Source organism: Neomonachus schauinslandi, chromosome 3, assembly GCF_002201575.2.
Source record: "Neomonachus schauinslandi chromosome 3, ASM220157v2, whole genome shotgun sequence".
Lineage (NCBI taxonomy): Eukaryota > Metazoa > Chordata > Mammalia > Carnivora > Phocidae > Neomonachus > Neomonachus schauinslandi.
The window spans coordinates 28,189,141-28,212,689 of record NC_058405.1 but is presented as its reverse complement, the minus strand read 5'-3'; the positions used below and the strand labels follow the sequence as shown (position 1 = coordinate 28,212,689).

The 23,549-nt window shown below is 34.4% G+C and overlaps 1 protein-coding gene across 1 annotated transcript in view; it reads left to right on the top strand.

Moving 5' to 3' along the window:
• Positions 1-20,238, top strand: part of NDFIP2 (Nedd4 family interacting protein 2) — a 94,581-nt gene extending 74,343 nt beyond the window's left edge. The window contains 4 exon segments of the mRNA XM_021697884.1: positions 8,246-8,370; positions 13,506-13,572; positions 16,222-16,327; positions 18,750-20,238. Of these exon segments, the coding sequence (XP_021553559.1) occupies positions 8,246-8,370; positions 13,506-13,572; positions 16,222-16,325 (296 nt within the window). The 3' untranslated portion in view covers positions 16,326-16,327; positions 18,750-20,238.
• The last annotated feature ends 3,311 nt before the right edge of the window (positions 20,239-23,549 follow it).

The following is a 23,549-nucleotide window of genomic DNA, read 5'->3' as shown; positions in this document are numbered from 1 at the left end:
GTTTCTTCAACTATCTAGTAGCTGTTATTTAGATTCTATTCTTTTTTCTATTTCTGTGGTTCAGAAATAGATTTTCTTTTTTAAATTTTATTAAGTTTTTAAATTTAATTTCAGTATAGTTAATACATGGTGTTATATTAGTTTGTGGTGTACAATATAGTATAGTGACTCAGCAGTTCTGTACATTGCTCAGTGCTCATCATAAGTGTACTCTTAATCCCCTTCACCTATTTCACCCCCCCTCCCCCCGCCACCTCCCCTCTGGTAACCATCAGTTTGTTCTCTATAGTCTGTTTCTTGGTTTATCTCTCTGTCCGCACCCCCCCCCCTTTTTTTTTTACTTGTTTTATTTCTTAAATTCCACAGTGTATTTGTCTTTCTCTGACTTATTTCACCTAGCATTATACTCTCTGGCTCCATCCATGTTGTTGCAGATGGCAAGATACCATTCTTTTTTATGACTGAATAATATTGCTTTGTGTGTGTGTGTGTGAGTGTGTGTGTGTGTGTGTATACATCTTTAGCCATTCATCTATCGATGGACACTAGGGGCTGTTTCATAATTTGGCTGTTGTAAATAATGCTGCAGTAAACATAGGGGTGCATATATCCTTTTGAACTAGTGTTTTCTTATTTTTTGGGTAAATACCCAGTAGTGTGATTACTGGGTCATAGGATAGTTCTATTTTTAACTTTCTGAGGAAGCTCCATACTGTTTTCCACAGTGACTGCACCGGTTTGCATTCCCACCGACAGTGCAAGAGGGTTCCTTTTTCTCCACATCCTTACCAAAACACCTCTTGTCAGAAACAAATTTTCTTTAACATGGTTTATAACTTAAACATTTCAGGTAATATAAATTGTGTGAATAAAACTACAGTGAATATCAATATTTCAAATTAGAACTTTTTGATGGTTTAATTCTTCCCTTCTCTCTTATAGCATCCACATTTCCATCTCTTACCGCTTGTAATCCTAAACAAGCTTACACATAAATTTGGTAAAATAATTGCATGTTCATGTTCAGAAAATGTAAAGAAAGAAAGATATGTATCCTTGATAATTTTTGCTTCTCATAATCCCTTGAAGTGTCAGCAGAATGCCTCATACGTACTTGTATCTGATCTTCTTTTTAAGAGTTTTTAAGAGAGTGGAATGGAAGTCAATTATTTGTTAAAAGCTAGAAATTAAGATTTAGTCCACTGGATAATTAATAGTCTGCGGAAATGACCTTGAACTATAATGCTTAAAACTGTAATAGACTCTGTTTAGAAATTTTGTACCATGTGTGAATCTTCAGAATTGAAGAATATGCATACTATAGTAAAAATTAATCACCTGTATTATTCCCATTTGACTTTATTTTTATTTTTTTAAAGATGTATGGATTTATTTGAGAGAGAGCACGTGTGGGAGCAGGGGGAGTGGCAGAGGGAGAGGGACAGAGAGAATCTCAAGCAGACTCCCTGCTGAGCACAGAGCTCGACGTGGGGCTCGATCCCACAATCCCTAAGATCATGACCTGAGCCGAAATCCCAAGTTGGACATTTAACTGAACTCACAGGAGCCCCCATTATTCCCATTTTAGACTTGAGGGAAACACATTTAAAGACATATTAAATCGTAATTTTAAAAGGAATTAGAATATTGTTTTGAAATGTGAATTCTGGATTGTAAGAAATTGCCAAACTGTGTTACCAAAGCGGCTGTACCACTCTGCATTCCCACCAGCGGTGAGTGAGTTTCTGTTGCTCTGATCCTCACTAGCATGTGGTACTGACAATTTTTAAAATTATAGCTGTTCTAATAGATGTGTGGTAGTATCTCATTGTGGTTCAATTTGCATTTCCCCAAGGATTGATGATATTGAGCATCTGTATTCACTAATAAGCAGTTCTGAGCACCTACCATGGACAAGTCATAAAAGTTAAAACTCTTAAAGAGATTGTCTAGGCATCACACATACTGAAAAACAATACATTGATGACATGTTCTGTCCAGATAGAGCTGGGTTTATAATTATATAGCTTTTAGGTGATGTTGTAGATGGTAAGTGAATCCAGAAAGGGAACACTTAAGAATTCTAACTGTAGGGCACCTGGGTGGCTCAGTTAAGCGTCTGCCTTTGGCTCAGCTCATGATCCCAAGGTCCTAGGATTGAGCCCCACATCAGGCTCCCTGCTCAGCGGGGAGTCTACTTCTTCCTCTCCCTCCTTCCTTCCCCCCCCCCCCGCTTGTGCGCGCAGTCTCTCTCTCTCTCTCTCAAATAAATAAAAATCTTAAAAAAAAAAAATTGTAACTATACCTTAAGAAACTCATAAAGTATTTGTGAAGCATTAAACTTATTTTGTTTACGAAAAAATTTGTTTTGGTCATCTCATTGCTTATAATTTAGCTGAAATGTCTTAAAACTAATAAATTGTTAGCATCATGTCTTTCTTAATGCCTAATTGTTTAAATGAGGAGAATTGCTTGAGAATAAGAGAGAAATTTACCTGTATGCAGTTCAGAATTAAGTTTAGTGAAATTGATTCCTTGTCTAGGAACTTGATGTCTTTGAAACCTAGTGCATTTGTATGTATTAAGAATTTTTCTGTGATTGAAGAAATAAGTGCTCATTGTTAGTATTATATGTATATTCATTTATGATTCTCATTTATTTTTAAAACAAGTATCAGATTTTTAAAAATTTAAAACTTTTTAAACTTTTTTTTTTTTTTTTTAAGATTTTATTTATTTGAGAGAGAGAGAATGAGAGAGAGCACATGAGAGGGGTTAGGGTCAGAGGGAGAAGCAGACTCCCTGCTGAGCAGGGAGCCTGATGCGGGACTCGATCCCGGGACTCCAGGATCATGACCTGAGCCGAAGGCAGTCGCTTAACCAACTGAGCCACCCAGGCGCCCCCTTTTTAAACTTTTCATCTTTAAATTTTTTTTTTTTTTTAAAGATTTTATTTATTTATTTGCGAGAGAGAGAATGAGAGACAGAGAGCATGAGAGGGAGGAGGGTCAGAGGGAGAAGCAGACTCCCTGCCGAGCAGGGAGCCCGATGCGGGACTCGATCCGGGGACTCCAGGATCATGACCTGAGCCGAAGGCAGTCGCTTAACCAACTGAGCCACCCAGGCGCCCTTTTCATCTTTAAATTTAAAACTTAGGAAAAATTTGCAAAAATAATACAATTGTCATGTAACTTTCGTCTGGCTTTCTCAAGTATTAACATTTTATGTAACATCAGTGCAATGATCAACATTAGGAAATTAACATTATGAAATAGTACTAACTAGTTTACAGACCTTATTCAAATTTTACCAGTTGTCCCATTGGTGTTCTTTTTTAAGATTTTATTTATTCATTTGACAGAGACACAGCAAGAGAGGGAACACAAGCAGGGGGAGTGGGAGAGGGAGAAGCAGGCTTCCCACGGAGCAGGGAGCCTGATGTGGGGCCGATCCCAGGACCCCGGGATCATGACCCGAGCCAAAGGCAGACACTTAATGACTGAGCCACCCAGGCACCCCCATTGGTGTCCCTATTTTTATAGTCCAGGATTATATATTGTATTTCATTGCCATTTTGCTTTAGTCTGTTCTTTTTTTTTTTTATTTTTTAAAGATTTATTTATTTATTTGAGAGAGTGAGAATGAGAGAGAGTACATGAGAGGGGGGAGGGTCAGAGAGAGAAGCAGGCTCCTCGCTGAGCAGGGAGCCCGATGCAGGACTCGATCCCGGGACTCCAGGATCATGACCTGAGCTGAAGGCAGTCGCTTAACCAACTGAGCCACCCAGGCGCCCGCTTTAGTCTGTTCTTAATTGAAGAACAGTTTATTAGTCTTTGTTTCTTATGACTTTGATTCTTTTGAAGAATACGGACTGTTTTTTTTTTTAAATTTTTTATTATTACGTTAATCACCGTACATTACATATGGACTGGTTTTGTAGAATGTCTCTCAATTTGGATTTACCTAATATTTCCTCATGATTAGATTCAGGTTATGCATTTCTTCTTTCCTCTTCCCCTTCTTCTTCTTCTTCTTTTTTTTAAGAATACCATAGGAATGATGTGCCCTTCTCAGTGCATCATATCAGGAGGCAGTGATCTAGTTATGTCTTATTGCTGGTGATGCCAACTCTCATCAGGTTAAGATGGTGTCTGCCAGCTTTCTTCACTATAAAGTTTTCCCCTTTGTAATTAATAAATATCTTGTGGCTTTTGGAAATTTAAAAGTAAAGTGTTATTAGTTAAAGGATAAACTGTAGTGTACAATACTGCTTTCTAGGTTATCCTGCTACCCTCTTTATGTAGATTGGTGGTATAATAAAATGATCACTGGAGAGGTGAAAGACTTGGGTGCTCCTGTCTTACCTATACCTCTTGTTTTGTGAGTTTATGTGGCACTTCACTGTTTTAAGTCTCAATTTGTCTTTCTGTAAATGGAATTAATTCTGACCTTGCCCTTCTTAAAAAACTAATGTGAGGATCAATTAAATTAAAATATGTGAAATGTCATAAATCATAAAGTGCTGTTAGGTGAAGGTAGTAGTAATGTTCTCCTTCCCCATCCTTACCTGAGCATTCACCTTTTACGTGGTTTAAAGTGATTGGTAGCCTTCTTTCAAATGTCATTAACCTGTCTGACTCACTTTCTTATAAAGAAGCACTGGGAAGGTGAATGTGGAAAGTGTAATTGGAGCAACAGTAAGCATTCTTTTTATCAACTTTTCTGAGTTAATTGCCCTGCTTCCTGCTGCTTTGCTACCCCAAATCTTACTTTTTCTAAGGAATATAGGCTATATAAGACTTTTGCTTCTTTGGATTCCATGTTGGGCCTTGCTGTGTGGGGAATAGGTGCCCTACACCTTTTAAGCTTCCTAATTTGTCTTAGGTTTCTAGGGAAACATGGCATGAGTGAAGTAGAGTTAAAAGAAAGGTGTTCTTGTCTTTTTTTCTAGAGGCATGTATATGTTTGCCTGCCTCTACTATATGTTGTTCCTAATTTTATGGATTTTATACACTTAAGGTTTAGCATATATTTATTAAATTCTCTTTTGCCAACTCAGGCATGTCATAGAGGATTTAGAATTGAATGCTTCTGCCTTTTCTGTATTTTAAGGACCTGTTCAGCTTTATTTGCTATCTTATAGGCCAAGGGGCCTAAAAAGTATATCTATGCTTGAGTAGTCACCAACTTCACTGTTTTCCCAGTGTTTAACCCAGTTACAGAAGGATAAAGTTATGTATTAGTCTCTTAGAGCTGCCATGACAAATACCATCAACTGGATGGCTTAAATAGTGGAAATTTATTTTCTCACAGTTCTGGAGACTGTCTAGAAGTCCAAGATCAAAGTGCTGGAAAATTCGGGTTTTGGTGAGGATTCTCTTCCTGGCTTATGGACAGCTGTCTTCTTGCCATTTCCTCCCATGGTCTCTTTCCTACATGTGGGTGGAGAGAGAGCACTCTGGTGTCTCTTCTCTTTCTATAAGGACACCAATCCTAGTGGATTAGGGCTCTACCTTTATAACCTTAATTATCTTCTTAAAAGCCCTGTCTCTAAATACAGTCACACTGGTTAGAGCTTCAGCTGTGAATTTTGAGGAGACACAGTTCAGTCCATAACACATTATATTACATGAGCACAGCTTCTAGGAATCCATACTGCTGGCAGAGAGCAAAAAGAAAACACAATGACTCAGTAGGTACTTTTTTGTTCTTTTGTATCTTATTTCTGATGTGAGTACAATTATATGTATAGTAGATATTGGTAAATCTGTTTCGAGGAAAACAGTGTTAGAATTAATTTTCCCCCAAACTAAACATACACACACTCAAAGGTAAAAATGCACTTTTGGAATATTTTGCTGTTTTGTATTTTCTCCATCAGTGCTTCCTGTGTTTTAACAGCATGACATGCTTACAAAATGATAGAATGTTTATAGCACGCTGGGATCTAGGAATAAGGTGCTCAGGGCTAGTGGACGTCTGTGCTCTGCCCAGATCTCACCTGCCTGCTGAGGAGGAAGAGAGGAGCTCGCTCAGCCTGTCACTAGCATATATATGGGACACCGGTTTGGGAGTCTCTACTGCTGTTCATTAATGCACATTATGTATTTTAAAGAGATATCAAATTATCTTTTGATCAGCTGTTGCATGTTTTTCTCCACAGATAACACATATATTAACCAATTAGATGTAGAGCAGCTATATCTAATAGTGTATTCTCTGACCATGGAAATAATTCTCTCTCTCCACTGTCCAATATGATAGCTACAAGCTAAATGTGACCATTGAACACTTGAAATGTGGCTAGTGTGACTGAGGGACTAAATTTTGAAATTTCATTTACTTTTAGTTAATTGAAATTTAAATAGCATCCTTTGTAGAGTAGGGTGGGTTCCTGGAGCAAGTAGAAAAAGCAGTGTGGCTGGTGGCATTAATAGCACAGATGTGGAGGATAGCCAAATACTGATCAGTATCTAGGTTTACAAAAAAGAAAATGTGGAGTGTGAGCAAGTTTTATTTCCAGTAGTGTCTCCTGAATTTTTTCTTTTTTGCGGAAAAGATACAAGCTACTCTAAAAATACCATTTTTTTCTGGGTAGTAATAATGGTTAACATTTCTTAGCGGTCACCATGTGCCAGGTTCTGTACTGTGCTAAGCTCTTTAAATTCATTATCTCGCTTAATCCCCTTATCAGACTTGTGAAATAGGTCCTGCAGATCAGAGAATTGTGGCTCACAGAAGTCAGCAGTGAGTCTAGTGAGTGATATATGTCACACTGTGACTCAAACACGTCTCTTATTTCAAAATTCATTCTCCTGACTATTGTACCATATAACATAGCTTACCATAAATGATCAAGAAAGCTGTGCCCAGAAGGCATTAGGAAGGAAGAAATTATAGGAGTAGGGGAATTGCTTTGAAGAAATAGCTATTTCATTTAAACTTATCCTAAAATGTTTCCTCTTTGTCTTCAGAATTCTGAAAAATCAGCATTTCTCTAGGTAATTTACTTTGTTTTCCCTGAGGGTTGGTTAGAGATATTGAGGGTAAGAGGATGGGCACTGAACAGGACTAAAGTTCTGCTCAAATTGATCTTCAGTTTTATTATCTTTACTCTTATTATTTTGATAATGTTAATATCTTGGACATAGATAGGGCACTCTGATTATATCTCAAGGACCTGTGTTAGAATGGTTTCTGCTACAAGTAATAGGAAACCCTTACTCGGCTGTTTTAAATAGGAAATTATCTCACAAACCAGAAAATCCATAGGCAAGCAGATAGGCAAGCAGACCTCAGCCACAGCAAGTATCAGTTCTAAGGCTCTGCTTTTCTTTGATTTTCTTCACTCCCTAGCCCTTGTGGAGTCACACTTTAATCCTCAGGCTGACAGCAGAATCCCGGCAGCAGTTCCAGATGTTATATCCAAACTAGTCATCCACTGGATAAGGAGTTTTTTTTTTTTTTTTCAACATTGTAGAAATTCTCAAACTAGGCAAGAGTATAAATAACCTCTGTGTATTTATCACTCAGTTTCAACAATGATCAACCTAGAGCCACTGTTATTTAACCTATATTCCATCCTCTATCTCCTTGATGTGTTTTTTAAGAACCGAAGAATGCTGTTCAGAAGTCCTATTTTAAAAAAAAAAAATGGCAGGGAGTTTTGGCCTCCTGTGATTTTCCCAGACTACTCAGGACCCACCTTTTGGGGTTAAGTATGGGGTCCAGCCTTCCCTAAAATGCTCTGTAGGTGGGTGGGATCCTGAAAAGGGGGAAAAGCATGTTTCAGTAGGTAGGACGAAGAGGCAATGAACACTACCTTCTCTGGAAGTATTTTATAATTTATTTGGCTCCTCTTTAATATTGCTTTTAAAAAAATCCAGTTTGGTTGGTTGATTGCTTAGGTTGGAATTCTTGGGTGGGATCACATGGGAGTTACCTTGTGACTTGGTTTTTTAGGTGGTTTAAAAATGCAGTTTCACCTATTGGTGGTAAGTTTTAAGGAATTGATCCTTTTTGATCAAATTGACAAGAAACCAAGCTTACTTGTTTGTTAATGTGTAGTTAATAACTAATATATTTGCAAAAGGTAAACTATAGTCTATAAACAAGACTTAATTGGTACAGTCAAAAGAAAGGGAATTGTTATTTCCATGTTGCAATGAAGTATTGTTAATATTATGTCTCTGTTAATTTGTTTCCAAAGTGTGGTCTTTAAAAGGACTATTTCTCTTGCTTTTAGTGGCATTTATTTTCAACTGGCTTGGATTTTGTTTATCCTTCTGTATCACCAATACCATAGCTGGGAGATATGGTGCCATCTGCGGATTTGGACTTTCACTGATCAAATGGATTCTTATTGTTAGGGTGAGTGTTTTAATAGCCTCTATCACTTCTATTTCATTAAAATACATGAAATTTCTTGTGTGGTTCATAAATGTTCATTTTACATATATGAATCAATTATTTTGAGACTTATTCTTAACCTTTTTAGACTTATTATTGTAGTGATCTCTGTGGTGTGAACATTTTGTAACTTTATTACATGAGAGCTTGTTACTACATGGAAAGAGCTTTGAAGTCAAAAATTTGAGTTTGAATCTTATTTATATCAGTGTTTTAACTTTACGTTTTAAATTGTTGTGAGCATATCTTCATAATAAGCTGGTAATCCTGCCTTTCAGGATTTCTGTGAGGTCTAGAGGTCATTCAGTTCAAGCACTTGTCCAGTTGCTGTACAAATGCATGTGCTCAGTAAACCAGGCTGCGACTGTTGTGATACAACGCACGCGTGCCTACCACCCGTTAAAACAGAGCATTTTCTGTTGGTTAGTAAAATTCTCAAGGACTTAATTATCCTCTCACTCTTTCGTTTAGTAACATTAAGAGCTCAAAAGTTAACTAAGGCCTCTGAGGTGGCTATCAGAACTCACCTTTTTTTCCCTTATGTTCCTTCTCCACCTTTCTTATTTCCCTGTTGTTTCTGGAATTTACCCTCTGTCTACTTTTTATCACTTACAAGATGGTGTGTAGGGAGATAATCCTAAGTCCTTTTCTTTTTCCCATCTCAGCAGCTTGTCCCAAAATAATCTTCTGTAACCATTCCATCAGCAGTAATATCGTTAGCATATTCTTCCCCCAGCTCTTCACCTTTGCCTATTGAAGGCTCCTTTTGGCTCCTTTTTACGAAGCTTTGTCCCTAGTTTCTTTAGGATAAGGCCTAGGAGAATGATCAAGAGTGGTTTTGGGGCACCTGGGTGGCTCAGTAGGTTAAGCATCCATCTTTTGATCTCAGCTCAGGTCTTGATCCTCAGGGTCATGAGTTCAAGCCCCACATAGGGCTCCACACTGGGCCCCACACCACAGAGATCACTACACGACACTATCACTTAAAAAAAAAAAAAAAGTGGTTTTATTTATTGTTCTGGTAAGTTTTCTTAAAAGTAACCCACATATTTAAGTGCTATTACACAATTGATAAAATGCATAATTTCTACAAATCATATTTATTTAAACATTGATTTCTAATTGAATGAGATCCTCCTAAAATATTCTGTAGAATCACATACTAAGATGTCAGCTTTTCTTAAGTGCTTCAGACACTTCACTTATGCACCTACATTATCACATTGATTTAAAAAATTAAAACTGTGGACTTAATGTGTTTCTTCATTATTTTTAAACTTACTGCTTCCCAGAGTGTCAGTAATCTTATCAGACCTTGTCTCTGTTCAGACCAGATAAAGGTTCTGGTTATTAATCAGTTGATTCTTGGGTAGTACCTAAGACTTGCCGCCTTTTCAGATGATCAAAATCTGAGCCAATGTAAGAACAGCCCCCTGGCAGATTCTTTTTCTAATTTCATTTTTAAAAACGTGAAGTAGGGGCACCTGGGTGGCTCAGTCGGTTAAGCGTCTGCCTTCGGCTCAGGTCATGATCCCAGGGTCCTGGGATCGAGTCCCACGTCGGGTTTCCTGCTTACTGGGGAGTCTGCTTCTCTCTCTTTTTCTCTCTCTCCCTCTCCCTCCCTCTACCCTTCCACCCCTGCTTGTTTTCTCTCTCAAATAAATAAAAAAATCTTAAAAAAAAAATAAATAAAAATGTGAAGTGGATTCCCACCATGATCATAAATCTGTTAAGGTGTTAGGGAGCATATAAAGATAAAGCACGATCCCTGCCCTTGCAGAAGTTATTACTAGAAAAACGTCAACAAGAGTTGAAGCTAGATGTGCCCAATGGTTATTATTATGTTAGTAATAGAATTAATTACTATTATTCAAATGGATTTCTTAGTCACAGAACACAGAAAATGATTTGAGGATTGTTTTCTCAACTCTTCTAAACTTAGTAACTTTGTGTATTCTAGATTCATTAAAAAAAAAAAGTCCAGTCCATTATATGCAACCTCTGCTGTTAGGGTATTAGGGCCTAATTCTCTTATAGTACTCCTAGTTGAGAGGGGTTTGTTTATCTAGTAATTAATTCCATCTAATGTGATAAGATGGGGAACTTAAATTCAAATACTGGGGATTGCATCAGGTTTGTTTCGTTTCCCTTTAAAATACCACTACTGAGGGGCACTGGCCGGCTCAGTCAGAAGAGCATGTGACTCTCGATCTTGGGGTCATGAGTTTGAGCCTCACGTGGGGTGTGGAGATTACTTAAAAAAATAAACTTTAAAAAAAACCCACATAAAATGTGGTTTTTTAAAAAAAATATATTTAAAAAAAATAATAAAATACTGCTACTAGGTTAAGGTTAATATTATGCCTTTAGTGTATATTGAGAATTGATATAAGAAAAAGATTTTTAAAAATCTTTTTTATCAAATAATAATAGCTGCCTTTCATTGAGTACTTACTGTGTTGCAAGCATAATTCGTTACAAACACCAAATTCTTGACTCCTGCTTGTATCAGTGATGCTAATGATAATCCAGACATTTTATTGATGATAAAGGCTAAGAATAAAGAAAGTCAAATAACTTGCTCGATATCCCACAGTTTATTGGATTAGAATCTAGCTTGGTCTCAATTCAGTGCCTTTTCTCCTAATTCTGTCCTGCCTCTGTGTCACTGTACTTGGACTTTTATTATAATGCTCTAAGCAATAAATGCCATGTGAAGTGCTGAGAGAAAGTTTTCTCCTAAAAGCATGATGTTTTATTTTATTAGACAATAAGTAATTTATAAATCATACTGTAGCTTTTCTTTTTGTTTCTGAGTTTCCATTTACTCAGACTTAATGTAACTATCTTTAGCTGATTCTAGTATTATTATTTCTGTCTAAGGCTTTTGATGTTTTCATTTATTTAAAAATCAATATGTTTTTTTTAAAAACTAACAACTCTTTTTGAAAGTAGACAGGATGTAAACAATAAACTACTGGTGTTATATTAATAAAATAAAATTAGATAAACTCTTAGTGTCAGTTAATTTATTTTCCAAAATTTGGTTTTTGCATCCTGTGATTGGCCAATCAACATGATTGATTTACTCATTAAAAAACCCCAACTTGGCTCAGCCCTCTGACTATTGGTATTTTAAAACATTTTTACTCACTCAGTAATGAATCCAAAAACTCATTAGTTTATCCTTTTTACATAGTGAGTCTTTTTTTGACTTCACGGTGAAAGTGATTATATTTTTTCATTGGGGAGTAAATAAAGACTAGCTTTGGCAAATATTTTTGGTGAAGAATGATGTTCTTACTTTTCTGGTTGCCTCTTGCCAGGTAATATTATTTATTTAAGTATATTCTACAATATATTTAAAAATTAGAAAGTTAAAAATGTGTTGCTTTGGTTCTTTATTTCTTTTCATTCTTAAAGACTCTAAAACCTATATGAAAATCTTTTATTTCTACTTATTAATCACTTCATTAAAAAGTGTAGTGCAGTCCTACTTTACCAGCTGTATTTCCCCAGTTGTTTAGTTCTCCCTTGTACATATTTTAAAGATGTAGGAGTGTGTGGGATCTGCATCTATAATGATACTTTAAAAATTTTAAACTTTGAAATTTCTAAAGCCCTCAGCCGAAAATTTAGATTATGGTTCGTTTATTAATTGTAAATACTTCCTGTAGAAATACTTAAAAAGTTTTAAAAAACAAATTTAGGTAATCATTAGTACATATGCTTCCTCAATAGTGAGATTATTTACAATTTATAAGTACTTTATTACTAAACCTATAAGATTTTTATTTTATTTTTTTATTTTTTTTAAAGATTTTTATTTATTTATTTGACAGAGAGAGACACAGCCAGAGAAGGAACACAAGCAGGGGGAGTGGGAGAAGGAGAAGCAGGCTTCCCGCCGAGCAGGGAGCCCGATGTGGGGCTTGATCCCAGGACCCTGAGGTCATGACCTGAGCCTGAGGCAGAGGCTTAATGACTGAGCTACCCAGGGGCCCCTAAACCTATAGGGTTTTTAAACTTTTGTGGAAATTACCAACGAATAGTTGGAAATAATTACCAAAATAAAGTTGGAGATACTTTTAATTTCAGATTTGAGGGCAAATCTCCGTTTGACAAAATCATTTTTAGTTAAATCAGATTCAGTTTGGAGGCCAACGAATGGAAACAGAGTAAATAAAACAAATTAATTTTTAGTAGTTTTAGACTAGGTTATATTAAACACTTTCAAAAAATAACTTTGGAAAATTGTTTAGGTGCTAAAGGATAATAGGGAAGAATTATCTGAAGTAACTGAAGAAAATTAGATTGACTTAAAAAAATTTTTTTAAAATAATAAATCATGACATCCAGAGGTTAAGCAAGGAAAAGATACCTGTGTTCAGTATCAGACTCTGCCTTCCATCTGCCTGTTCATACACTCATTTCACAGGGAGTATAAAACTGTCTACCATGGTCACTAATAGGAACTGTTGAAACGCCACTTCAAGGTTCATTTAGCTGTTCTCAGCTCACTATTGGGAACTGAATACTGGAGCATCTAGTTTGAAAATAAAAAGACTCTAATGAGTTGGGGGTCTTTATGTGCCTAGTATTCTTGGCAGTGATTAACAGTAGGGGGTGTACAGAAGGTCAAAAGCTCTTCTTTTTAGAGGTCAGCTGAACATCCCCATCTGATAAGATTAAACTAATGTGGCTTTTGGTGTTAATATCTAAAGCAGCGGGTTGCTGTAGTGTGTTTGGGATGGTAGTTGTGGCTCTGAGAGATTATGAAAAAAGAACTGACATGTGAACTCTTTAATGAGAAAGTTGGATTCAGATATATAGAATTTACCTTTCTTTCTTAGAATTTTGAAACTGATTTTTGTTTCTAAAATACTTTGTATAAGTTTGTTAGCTATTGTATACAAGATTTTAAAGAGTTTGTTTCCTCAAATAATTATGTATGTCATTAAGTATTTATTTTTCTCTTTGTGTTGTTTTAAGTGCAAGAGATGATTTGAGGTAAATTGTTCTGAAACTGAGGCTAATCTATGATTTTCAAATTTAGGTACATAAATAGGGTTAATATATTTTTGTTCACTCCATAGTTTTCTGATTATTTTACTGGATATTTCAATGGACAGTATTGGCTTTGGTGGATATTTCTTGTACTTGGTAAGTTTATTTCTAATGCATTTCAGTTTTTAATTTGCATTTAGTTTAACTTTGATATTTCCCCAAATTGTAAGACGTAAATACATTGTGTTGAAACTTATGTGGAAATAATTTTTCTACTGTAAAATTCTCATATCCAAATACTTAATATCATCTCAGCTATTTGGATAATTAATTATACATTGCACTCGAGATTTCTGATTGAAAATCCAGAGCCTGTCAGTTTAAAAAAATCAGTGGTTGGATGATAATTGAATATCGCAAAACTTGAAAATCCTAAATGATTAAAAAAAATTGTCTTTAGCATTTATTTTGGAAAATATACATGCATAATTTCTTTTAACGATCCTAGGATATGTTGAGAGTAGGATAGTTGGATGTTCTATGCATTTTCTTATTTTTGGAACATTGAAACACTCTTTATACTTTTGAAATGTACCCTGCATTAATCATTAATCAGCCAGGCATAAGAAGGCTTCATGCTCAACGATCACAGTACTTCTGTTGAGTTTTCTTTTTACAAGGCATGTCTTTTTATTAATATTGATGAATTTTATGGATTTCCAATTTTTGTTCCCTGGTGATTTTCACTCTAGATGTATGGTAAGTTAATCTCAAAATCACATAATGCCTTTAATCCACATTTCAGATTTATTTAGTGACATGAAGAATATCCTCTCTACTTAGGTTTAAAAGCCCACATTTCTGTAGTAACATAATTATACCAGAAAATAATAGCATTTCAGTAGGTGGCAGTGTTCTCATTGAGTTTTTGTTCAGTCCTGGTATTGGATCTTTAGGATCTTTAGGGAAACAAATTCTTAGTGGTCAGTTAAGGTCACTAAAGATCTTGTATTCTTACTCTTAACAATTATAGTGAAATTATTCTAGTGTTGTGATTTTGTTAGGGAGCCAGACTCTTACAAGGGTTTAGGCAGTTATTTGTATTATTAATTGTTTTCTGACTGCCTGAATTCTGTGCTCGTTACTGAGTTTCTTACTTAAAAGTGAAAAAATATATGAAGTCTTTTAGGTATTTAAGCATATTAAATGAGTGTATTTGCTTCTAAATATATTATTAAGGATTGGATGTTAGGAAGACAACTATAGGGCCCAGTGAAATGCAGAGGACCACCCCCCATTTTCACATCAGAACCACAATCTAGCATTTAGGGAATTGTGAAAACTTAATCCATTATAAAAATGTTGCTCTCACATATACTCAGAAGAATGTTGAGTACATTGTAGAACACTGAGAAACAATAGCTGCTGAATGATTGGTTTCTAGATATGAACCGGTTTATTTTAGAAAATGCCTGAGCAGGACAAAATAGTCTTAGAAACAGTAGTTTTCATAGACAAAAGTAGGAATTTCACAAATAATTTTGGTTTACATTTTTCAATAATACTTCTACATTTGGATCACAATACCATTATCTTTGAACAGCATCTGGAAGGACATGAGGGTGGAATTCAGAGTGGGAGTCACAAATGGAAGGAGTTAGGATATGGGAAGCAGATGGGCTCAGATTTAGCTGAAATTTATACCACTTGCTTTAGTCATTATTTGTATATCTTCCTATCTTTTCTCTTTATTATTACCATGCTTTTTTTAGTGCTTTGGTTACTTTCTTGGAGTCGGGGTACAAATTTAGTTTGGGACTTTGCATTTTAAATCGACAGACTCCTCCTCTCGATGAGGAAAGTTACATGCGTGTATATCTTCTGTTTTTGTTTTGCCCCCGCCCATTACCTAGTTAAACATTTACTGAAGTTAATAAATGTTTCCCTTAGAATTCTATGTTGAATAAGTATATCAAAGAATTTACTAATAATGCTAATGCTTTTTATATTTAGCTAATATTTTTCATCTGAAACTTTGAAGCATTTCACAGGCATTGTTTTATTAATTACTAAGGATTCCTGTTATGTAAATGGTTGTTATTTAAAAATCCTGTTAAAGAGAATCCTGATAGATATAAGATCTATCCCAAATCATTTAATAAATCAATAGAGTGGTTGCTTCCCAATTCTTTCCTCATTCTTCTTATCTAAATTTGTATTATAAATTAGTCTTTTGTTAATACTTGAAAATAAGAACTAAAAATTATTTACATAACATATATCTTCAAATACAGATTTCACAGATGACAGGCACTTGATATTATTAGAGAGGCTTATTGGTTTTATCCCATGATTGTTAGCAAATTACTTGAATATATTCTTTCTTGAATACTTTCTATCAGTAAATATGTCTTAGTTTGCTTAGTAGTTGTATTAATTGAAAAGTTTCATATAAAAATGGGATTTCTCTGAGTTGAATCAGCTTAAATGCATTAGGTAACTTTGTTATTTAAAGAAATCATGGAATAAATATATTTTTGTGTAATTCTGGATTTTCATGGCTGGATTTGCTTTAATTTAGATACATCTGGACTTAAATTGAAAGAATTTGGGGAGGCAGTAAACTTCTTTATATTTTTTCATGATGGTTATTATCGTTATAGTGTAAAATATTTTATGGAATGAGTAGAATTTTACAGATTAAATTCCTTAAGCCAAGAGGATCTTGTTTATAATTGTCTGTTTTAAATTGATGCCCTCTCCGTATAAGAACATAATGGATCTGTATTACTTTAACCATTTCAGGCCTGCTTCTTTTCTTCAGAGGATTTGTTAATTATCTAAAAGTCAGAAACATGTCTGAAAGTATGGCAGCTGCTCATAGAACAAGATATTTCTTCTTATTATAGAGGTAAGAAATATTAATATAGAACTCTGTTTCCTTCATGTATTCCTATTCACCAGATGACTTTATGTGTACTCATGTTGTTTACTTAGACTTAGCATATTTAATATATTGTTATACTGTTAACAGTCAACTAATTAAGATTCAGTACATTGTGAACTTTTTAAGATTTTTAAAAATTGAATTTCATAAATTTTAATTTTTTAAATATATAATGAATAAAAAAACTTTAAGTCAGACTTTTTAAACTTCTTTTTAAAAGATTAACCACAGGATGTAAGGAACCATTAGCACACAGTTTAAAGGCTTGAAAAATAAAATACGACAAAGCACTTACACAGAAGGGATGGGCATTTTGTATAAAACAATGTGAAATCCACAGACATGGTAAAACAAAACAAAACAAAACAAAAAACAAAAAACAAATTTGTGGTTGAAAAGAAATTTTCCATGCACTGATCTTAACAAACTAGATCAAAGAATAAAAGTTGTGTGAAGAAAATGGGAGCTCTCATAGTTTCCTTAATGTCTGTCATTTTGTATCAACAATGAAGGCTTCAACTTGAATAAATGGGAATAAAGAAATGAGCAGAGGTCTTACTAGTTACCCAGTGAGTTTCTGGAGGCTGCATGCAGCTAGCTAGTAATTTCTTCACATGAGGAGACCTCATATCTCTATTTTCTAGAATAGACTTTTTGTTATTTAAATACAGTTAACATACAATATTATATTAGTTTCATATGTACAACATAGTGATTTGACATTTGTATATTTCGTGAACTGCTCACCACAATAAGTCTAGTTACCATTTGTCACCATACAAATTAATACAAATACAATATTATTGACTATATTCCCTGTGCTGTAATTTACGCCCCCATGGCTTACTTGTTTTGTAACTAGAAATTTGTACCTCTCAATCCCATTCACCCATTTTGCTCCCCTGTCCCGAAACTCCTTCCCCTTTGATAGCCACCACTCTGTTTTTAGTATCTATGAGTATAGGTGTTGTTTTATGTTGTTATTGGGTTTTTTTCGTTGCACTTGTAAGGGAAATCATGCAATATTTGCCTTTCTCTGACTTATTTCACTTAGCATAATACCCTCAAGGTCCATCCATGTTGTCACAAATGGCAGGATCTTTTTGCTCAGTAGTATTCCATCATGTATATATGGTACACACACATACACACCCTACATCTTTATCCATTCATCTATTGATGGGCACTTAAGTTGTTTTCCATATGTTGACTATTGTAGATAATGCTGCAGTTAACAGGGGTGCATGTATCTTTTTGAATTAGTGTTTTCATTTTCTTCAGATAGATAGCTACAAGTGGAATTGCTGGATCGTAGGGTAGTTATATTTTTAATTTTTTGAGGAACCTCCATATTGTTTTCCAGAGTGGTTGCCTCAATTTACTTTCCCAGCAACAGTTCACAAGGTTTCCCTTTTCTTCATGTCCTCACTAACACTTGTTTCTTATCTTTTTACTTACAGCCATTCTGACAGGTGTGAGGTGATAATCTGCTTGTGTTTTTCATATGCATTTCCCTCATGTTTAGGGTTGTTGAACATCTTTTCATGTGCTTGAAGGCCATCTGTGTGTCTTTGGAAAACTGTCTATTCAGATCCTCCGTTCATTTTTTGATTGGATTGTTTGGTTTTTTAGTTATTGAGTTGTATGCGTTCTTTAACTATTTTGGATATTAACTCTTTACTGGATATATGACTTACAAATATCTCTTCCCTCTATACTGTTTTTAAAGCAAGTGCCATATACTTCATGTTTATAAGTGATTTGAACTTTTAAAGTATTTGAACTGCATAGGCAAAGTGTCTGCTAAAACACTTAACTTCTAGATGTCTCTACAAGTACAAAATGTTTCAAAGTTACTGTATTCTTTTTATAAATAAATTGTATGGTTTGGGATTTGATTGCTTAAGCTTTATAACTAGGAGTTTTACATAATCTAATTTACTTATTTCTACTGAAGAGTACAGTGAATAGTTGTATTTCTGGAAAATATTAAAGTATCCTTTAAATGTTCTTTTAGCTCTAGAAGGTGTCACATTTTCTCTTCAACCACTAAAATACCTTTGTGAGCAGTAACAGCAAGTGTATCAGTATGTAAGATAAAATGCAAAGTAATTTTACTAATTTGAATGATATTCTGTGAGTATTCAGTGTAATTATCTTGTTTGCATTTTCAAGAGCCTAAAATTTAATGTGTAAATATTTTCTAGATGGTTTCCTATAGAAGCTTAAACTTCGGAATATATTCTGATAATATGCTATTTTATATTATCTTTACCAAAAGAACATTATATACTTGATGTAATACTGCTATAAAATGGGTTTTTATTGTATTACCATGTAGACAGTTACAACTTAATATACTTTAAGACTCTTTCTTTGTCCCTAGACTGCATCGACCAGACATTCTTTTCTTATATCAATGTGAAATTTCCAGATCATCTGTAAACCTACAACTTTAATAGAAGACTACTAAAAGCAGAAGACAAATTAGTGAAGAAAAGATAGATCTTCAAAATTGAATAGCAGGATGGTTTATGCTTAAAAGCCATTTCTGTTCATTCTCTTAAATATTTATATTTCATTTGTTTTGCACATTTGCATATGTGCCCATGTAAAAGATTTGCGTATACTTGAAAGAAACCATAAAGTTGTAGCAGTAAAGTCCAGTCATATTTGGTTAATCAGTGTTTGTTATAATTGAAAGAGATGAGTGAGAAACAGTCTTCCAGCATGTAAATGCCATTGACTTCCGACCTGACATTTAGTATAATAAAAATGAAATTATTAACCATGTCAAATGCTTTGGTTTCTGGCTCCTAGATTCATCTAGTGTAACTCTACACGTGAAACATCCTTTGTTATATATAGTTTTTAAAACCTGCAGTGCTGATTATAGAAGAACTTCGTCAGATTTTTGAACATGATATTTACATTATTATTTAGCAAACTCTGTAAATAACCATGCATAAATTACTTTCTGCATTGTTTTCTTAGAAACTGTGTCTGGATATCTTTTCAATTAATTTAAAATTAAGTGAACTTAATATATAGAGAAAATTTGGGTGTTAAAGATAGTTTGTTTTAGGACAGATTATAAGAAGATATGGGTATTCCACATGTCCCTTATAAAAACATCTTTTCGTTGTTTTCTTTTTAAGGGACGTGCCAAGTTTAGGGATTCTGTTGAGAAGCTTGGTTTTTAGCATTGCCATCTTAGAGAGTCTTGTAGGAAGAGATTGTATTAGACATTATATTTATTTCATTTAAGACACTTTTGAAAATTAATTTTCTGAATAAGATATTCTCATTTGCATTTGTCTTTTAAGAAGCCAATAAAAGTATCTTTCATTTATCATTGTAATAATTTTTTCTTTAGATGTTTAGTTTGTTAAATGAAACAAATAAAAACTTGTACTAATAGCTTCTTGCTTTATGATTGTAGGATTAACCTATAAAAATCATATCTTGAATTCAGATATGCCAAATAATCTGTTTTTAAGTTACAGAAATGTGTCTGTGGAATATGGGGGTGTGGTGTGTGTGTGTATGTGTGTTGCAAGAGTATGTGTGTATGTGACCATTATTACAACTGGAAGCAACTACATTTTGCAGATCATTTTATGTCTCATCTATTTTCTTTTCAGTTTTATTTTTGTTTTTGAATGCCAAAATTAAAAATGAGAATTATATCATCTTTTAAACTTAAAAATCATTTAATACAGCTATAGAGTACATATAAAATTGGTTGCTTGTTTATTATTAGACACTGACTACTACTAAAAGATACATCTAAAATTACTATTCAGGGACATTTTTCCATTTCTTTTTTTTTTTTTAAAGGTTTTATTTATTTATCTGAGAGAGAGAATGGGAGACAGAGAGCATGAGAGGGGGAGGGTCAGAGGGAGAAGCAGACTCCCTGCCGAGCAGGGAGCCCGATGCGGGACTCGATCCCGGGACTCCAGGATCATGACCTGAGCCGAAGGCAGTCGCCCAACCAACTGAGCCACCCAGGGGCCCCCATTTTTCCATTTCTGAAAAAATAACTTATGCTTTATAACTTCTTTTGTATTTCTCTGTATTTTCTGATTTATTTCATTGTCTTTGATAAATAAAACATGCAGTTTTGTTTTGCTAATTGAGCCTCCTATTTTTTGTTTTCTCTCATTCATTTTCCTTCCCTACATAGAATTTTTATTGTTGATTGAAGTACCTGTGTTATACCCCTTGAAGTCAAACTAGCATGGGGTAAAGAAAACAAAATATTTAATTTAGTTGCCTGATTTGGAAGTTGAAATTAAATTAGCATGTATTTATGAGAAATGGAATCTCATGCTAGATCTCTTCCTTATCTCATATTAAGTTTCTATCGACCTGTACTTTGTTTTTTGTGATAATTTTTAAATTAAATTAAGCTATCATACATGGTAATTGTAGATTACTAGATGAGCTGTCACATCACTTTATTAAAATGTAACATTTTATTTTTTGTGGTATTTATCCTTGGTTTCTGAATATGGATGTGTCACTTTTGATCCAACATCAAAACCTTCATTTTTTGTTTTGGTTCTTCCCCCTCCCCCCACTTTCAAATCTATAAGGTTCAAGTGTGCATGTTACCTGATCCCCTATAATTGGTACAATTCAATGGTAGCCTTAAATCTCATCATCCAATCAGGGGCATAGAATATTATTTTTAAAACCTTAACATTCTCTTCCAGATCTATCAAATTCTGCATACTTCCCTTCATTTCCTGTGAGCTTAGATAGAACAGTTGCTGTTGTGTTTTGGGGATGCTTAACTGCCTTTGCACTCTGTCTTAAAGTTTGAAAATCAGAATCTTTGTTAGGGTGTCTAAATTTTTGAATGAATGTGAACAGGGGCTTGGAAATTAATGCAAATATTTATTAAATTATTTCTATTATATTTGAATAAGCTAGTTAGGGCTAGGATATTATGTATTTATGAAATCAACTGAATTTAAGGTAAAAATACATTTTTCTGTGTAGTATGTTCAGGATTGAAATTAGAAATTTAAAATTAAAAGCCAAATCTTACACTCAGTTAAAATAAAAATCTCTCTTTAAGAGAAAAAATACTAATTTCTATCTAGCCTTTTATTTTGAGTCTGTGAGGTATACCTCCCATGCCTTTGAGGTAGTTTAGAAATTTTAACCTGTTAAGACAATAATAACTAATACTTCCAGCAAAACCGTCCACAACAGGAAAAGTGAAATCCAAAAAGTGCAACTAGAGAAAAAAATCAGGGTTTCTTAATTTAACATTTTTCTTTTCAACTGGTCTGTAGTCCCCCAAAGCACAAAAGTAACGAGAGTGCATCTGATACTGTATTTAACTGGAGTGACATATGACCTGAGTTTGCTCAGAAACAGTCCTATTTCTGTTTTCTCAGCTTAAATAGTGCCTCCTCTCTCAAAAGTGTCCTAATTTGGAGAATAAATTACATGATCACCCTATATATAACTGTACCTTATACTGAGAAGTGACTGCCTAAATCCACTGCCCTTTGAGAGAAGGAACTGGAGTATTAGGTCAGGAGCTAATTTTTGTCACAGTCTTTCCTAGCCAACCCATTTGTCTGACCTATAGAATATGCACAGTATCTTTTTTTTTTTTTAAATAGAAGTTGTATTGGAATGATTCCAGCTTATGGTAAATAGTAAACAATGAGCTTTTATATTTTAAAACTGCTGTTAAATGTTAATTTTAATTGTTTATTCTTCAAATAGTCATATGAAATGTTAGTGTATTATTTTTAAAAATCTCATTCTTGATAAACTGTTAGATGATAATGTGCCAATTATTATAGGAATGTCCTTGCCCATATATAAAACTTGCTGACATATGTTTTGCTTATTAATAAAGTTCTATAGATATGGAAATGTGAACCTGTGCATCCTTTTGAAAATCAGTGTAAGAGTCACAACATAGCGCCATCTTAGCCTCACAAAATGTTTATATGGTATACCTTACTTGAGGTAAGAACAACTGGCATGGAATTAGGTTGGAGTGTGGAACAGTATTAAACTTGTCACAGAAGATGATTGCAGTTTAATTTTAATACATGCCAAAAAATCAGCTTTATGGAATTTATGTTCATTGCTACTTTGCAGAATATCAGTGGTAACCATAGGTCAGACCACCCTGTGGGCTTGTATTTTCATTTGGGACATAAGACCCTAGAATACAAAAAACTTCCTTCAAATTATTTAGAAGAAAATCAAAAAGCTCATTCCATACTTGATGAAAGTTTTTAAAAGTGTTTATTTTGAACTCAACATGCTTGGTGGTTTTAACTTTTCTTTCTTGGTGTTTTCAGCTTAGCTTTCATTTTTTTTTTGTTTTTGTTTTGAGGGATTGAGCTTTTAAAACCTACTTGGTTTTCATGAAAGCCATTAAAAAAACCCAGTAGCTATATAGAGTTTACTTTTTTAAAAAAGATTTATTTATTTAATTGAGAGTGGAGGGAGCAGCAGAGGGAGAGAGAATCTCAAGCAGACTCCATTCTGAGCATGGAGCCCAATGCCAGGCTCAGTCTCATGACCCTGATGACCGGAGCCGAATCCAAGAGTTGGACACTCAACCGACTGAGCCACCCAGGCTCCCCTAGAGTATTACTTTTTTAGCAATTGAGATTATGGAAAGCCAAAATCATACACTTTTGGTTTCCAGAAATTTAGAGGTGGCTTCTCTATCTCTCACACTTGCAAAAAGAGTCACCTTACTACTTCCCCACTCCTTTTGTGTTTGTTTTACTTAGGTCAACATTTTACCTTCAGTGACACAAGAAGGGATATAGGTGGTTATCCTTACAGCATAATATCTTCTTTTAGCTTTACCAGAAGCATAGCAAGATCACGTAAAACAAAAGTTTAACCAAAGTTCAGAAGAAATTTGGAGGAGCCTCTGCGCTCAGATTATGAAAAGTAGCAGATGACATTGTTGGAAAGTATGAACTCTTTGGAGATTTAAGAACAGTACTTGTACCTAAATCCCTAGTGTGGAAATATATTTATCATTCCTTTAGTTTCTCAGCCATCTGAATTCCTGCATGGTGATTTGGTTTGGCTATGCACTCAATGGGATTTGGGCTTTAAAATTTTAATTTTCATCTTATTCAGAGATAAAGACCTAAAGACTTTCTTTTCCATCAAGTTGGCTCTG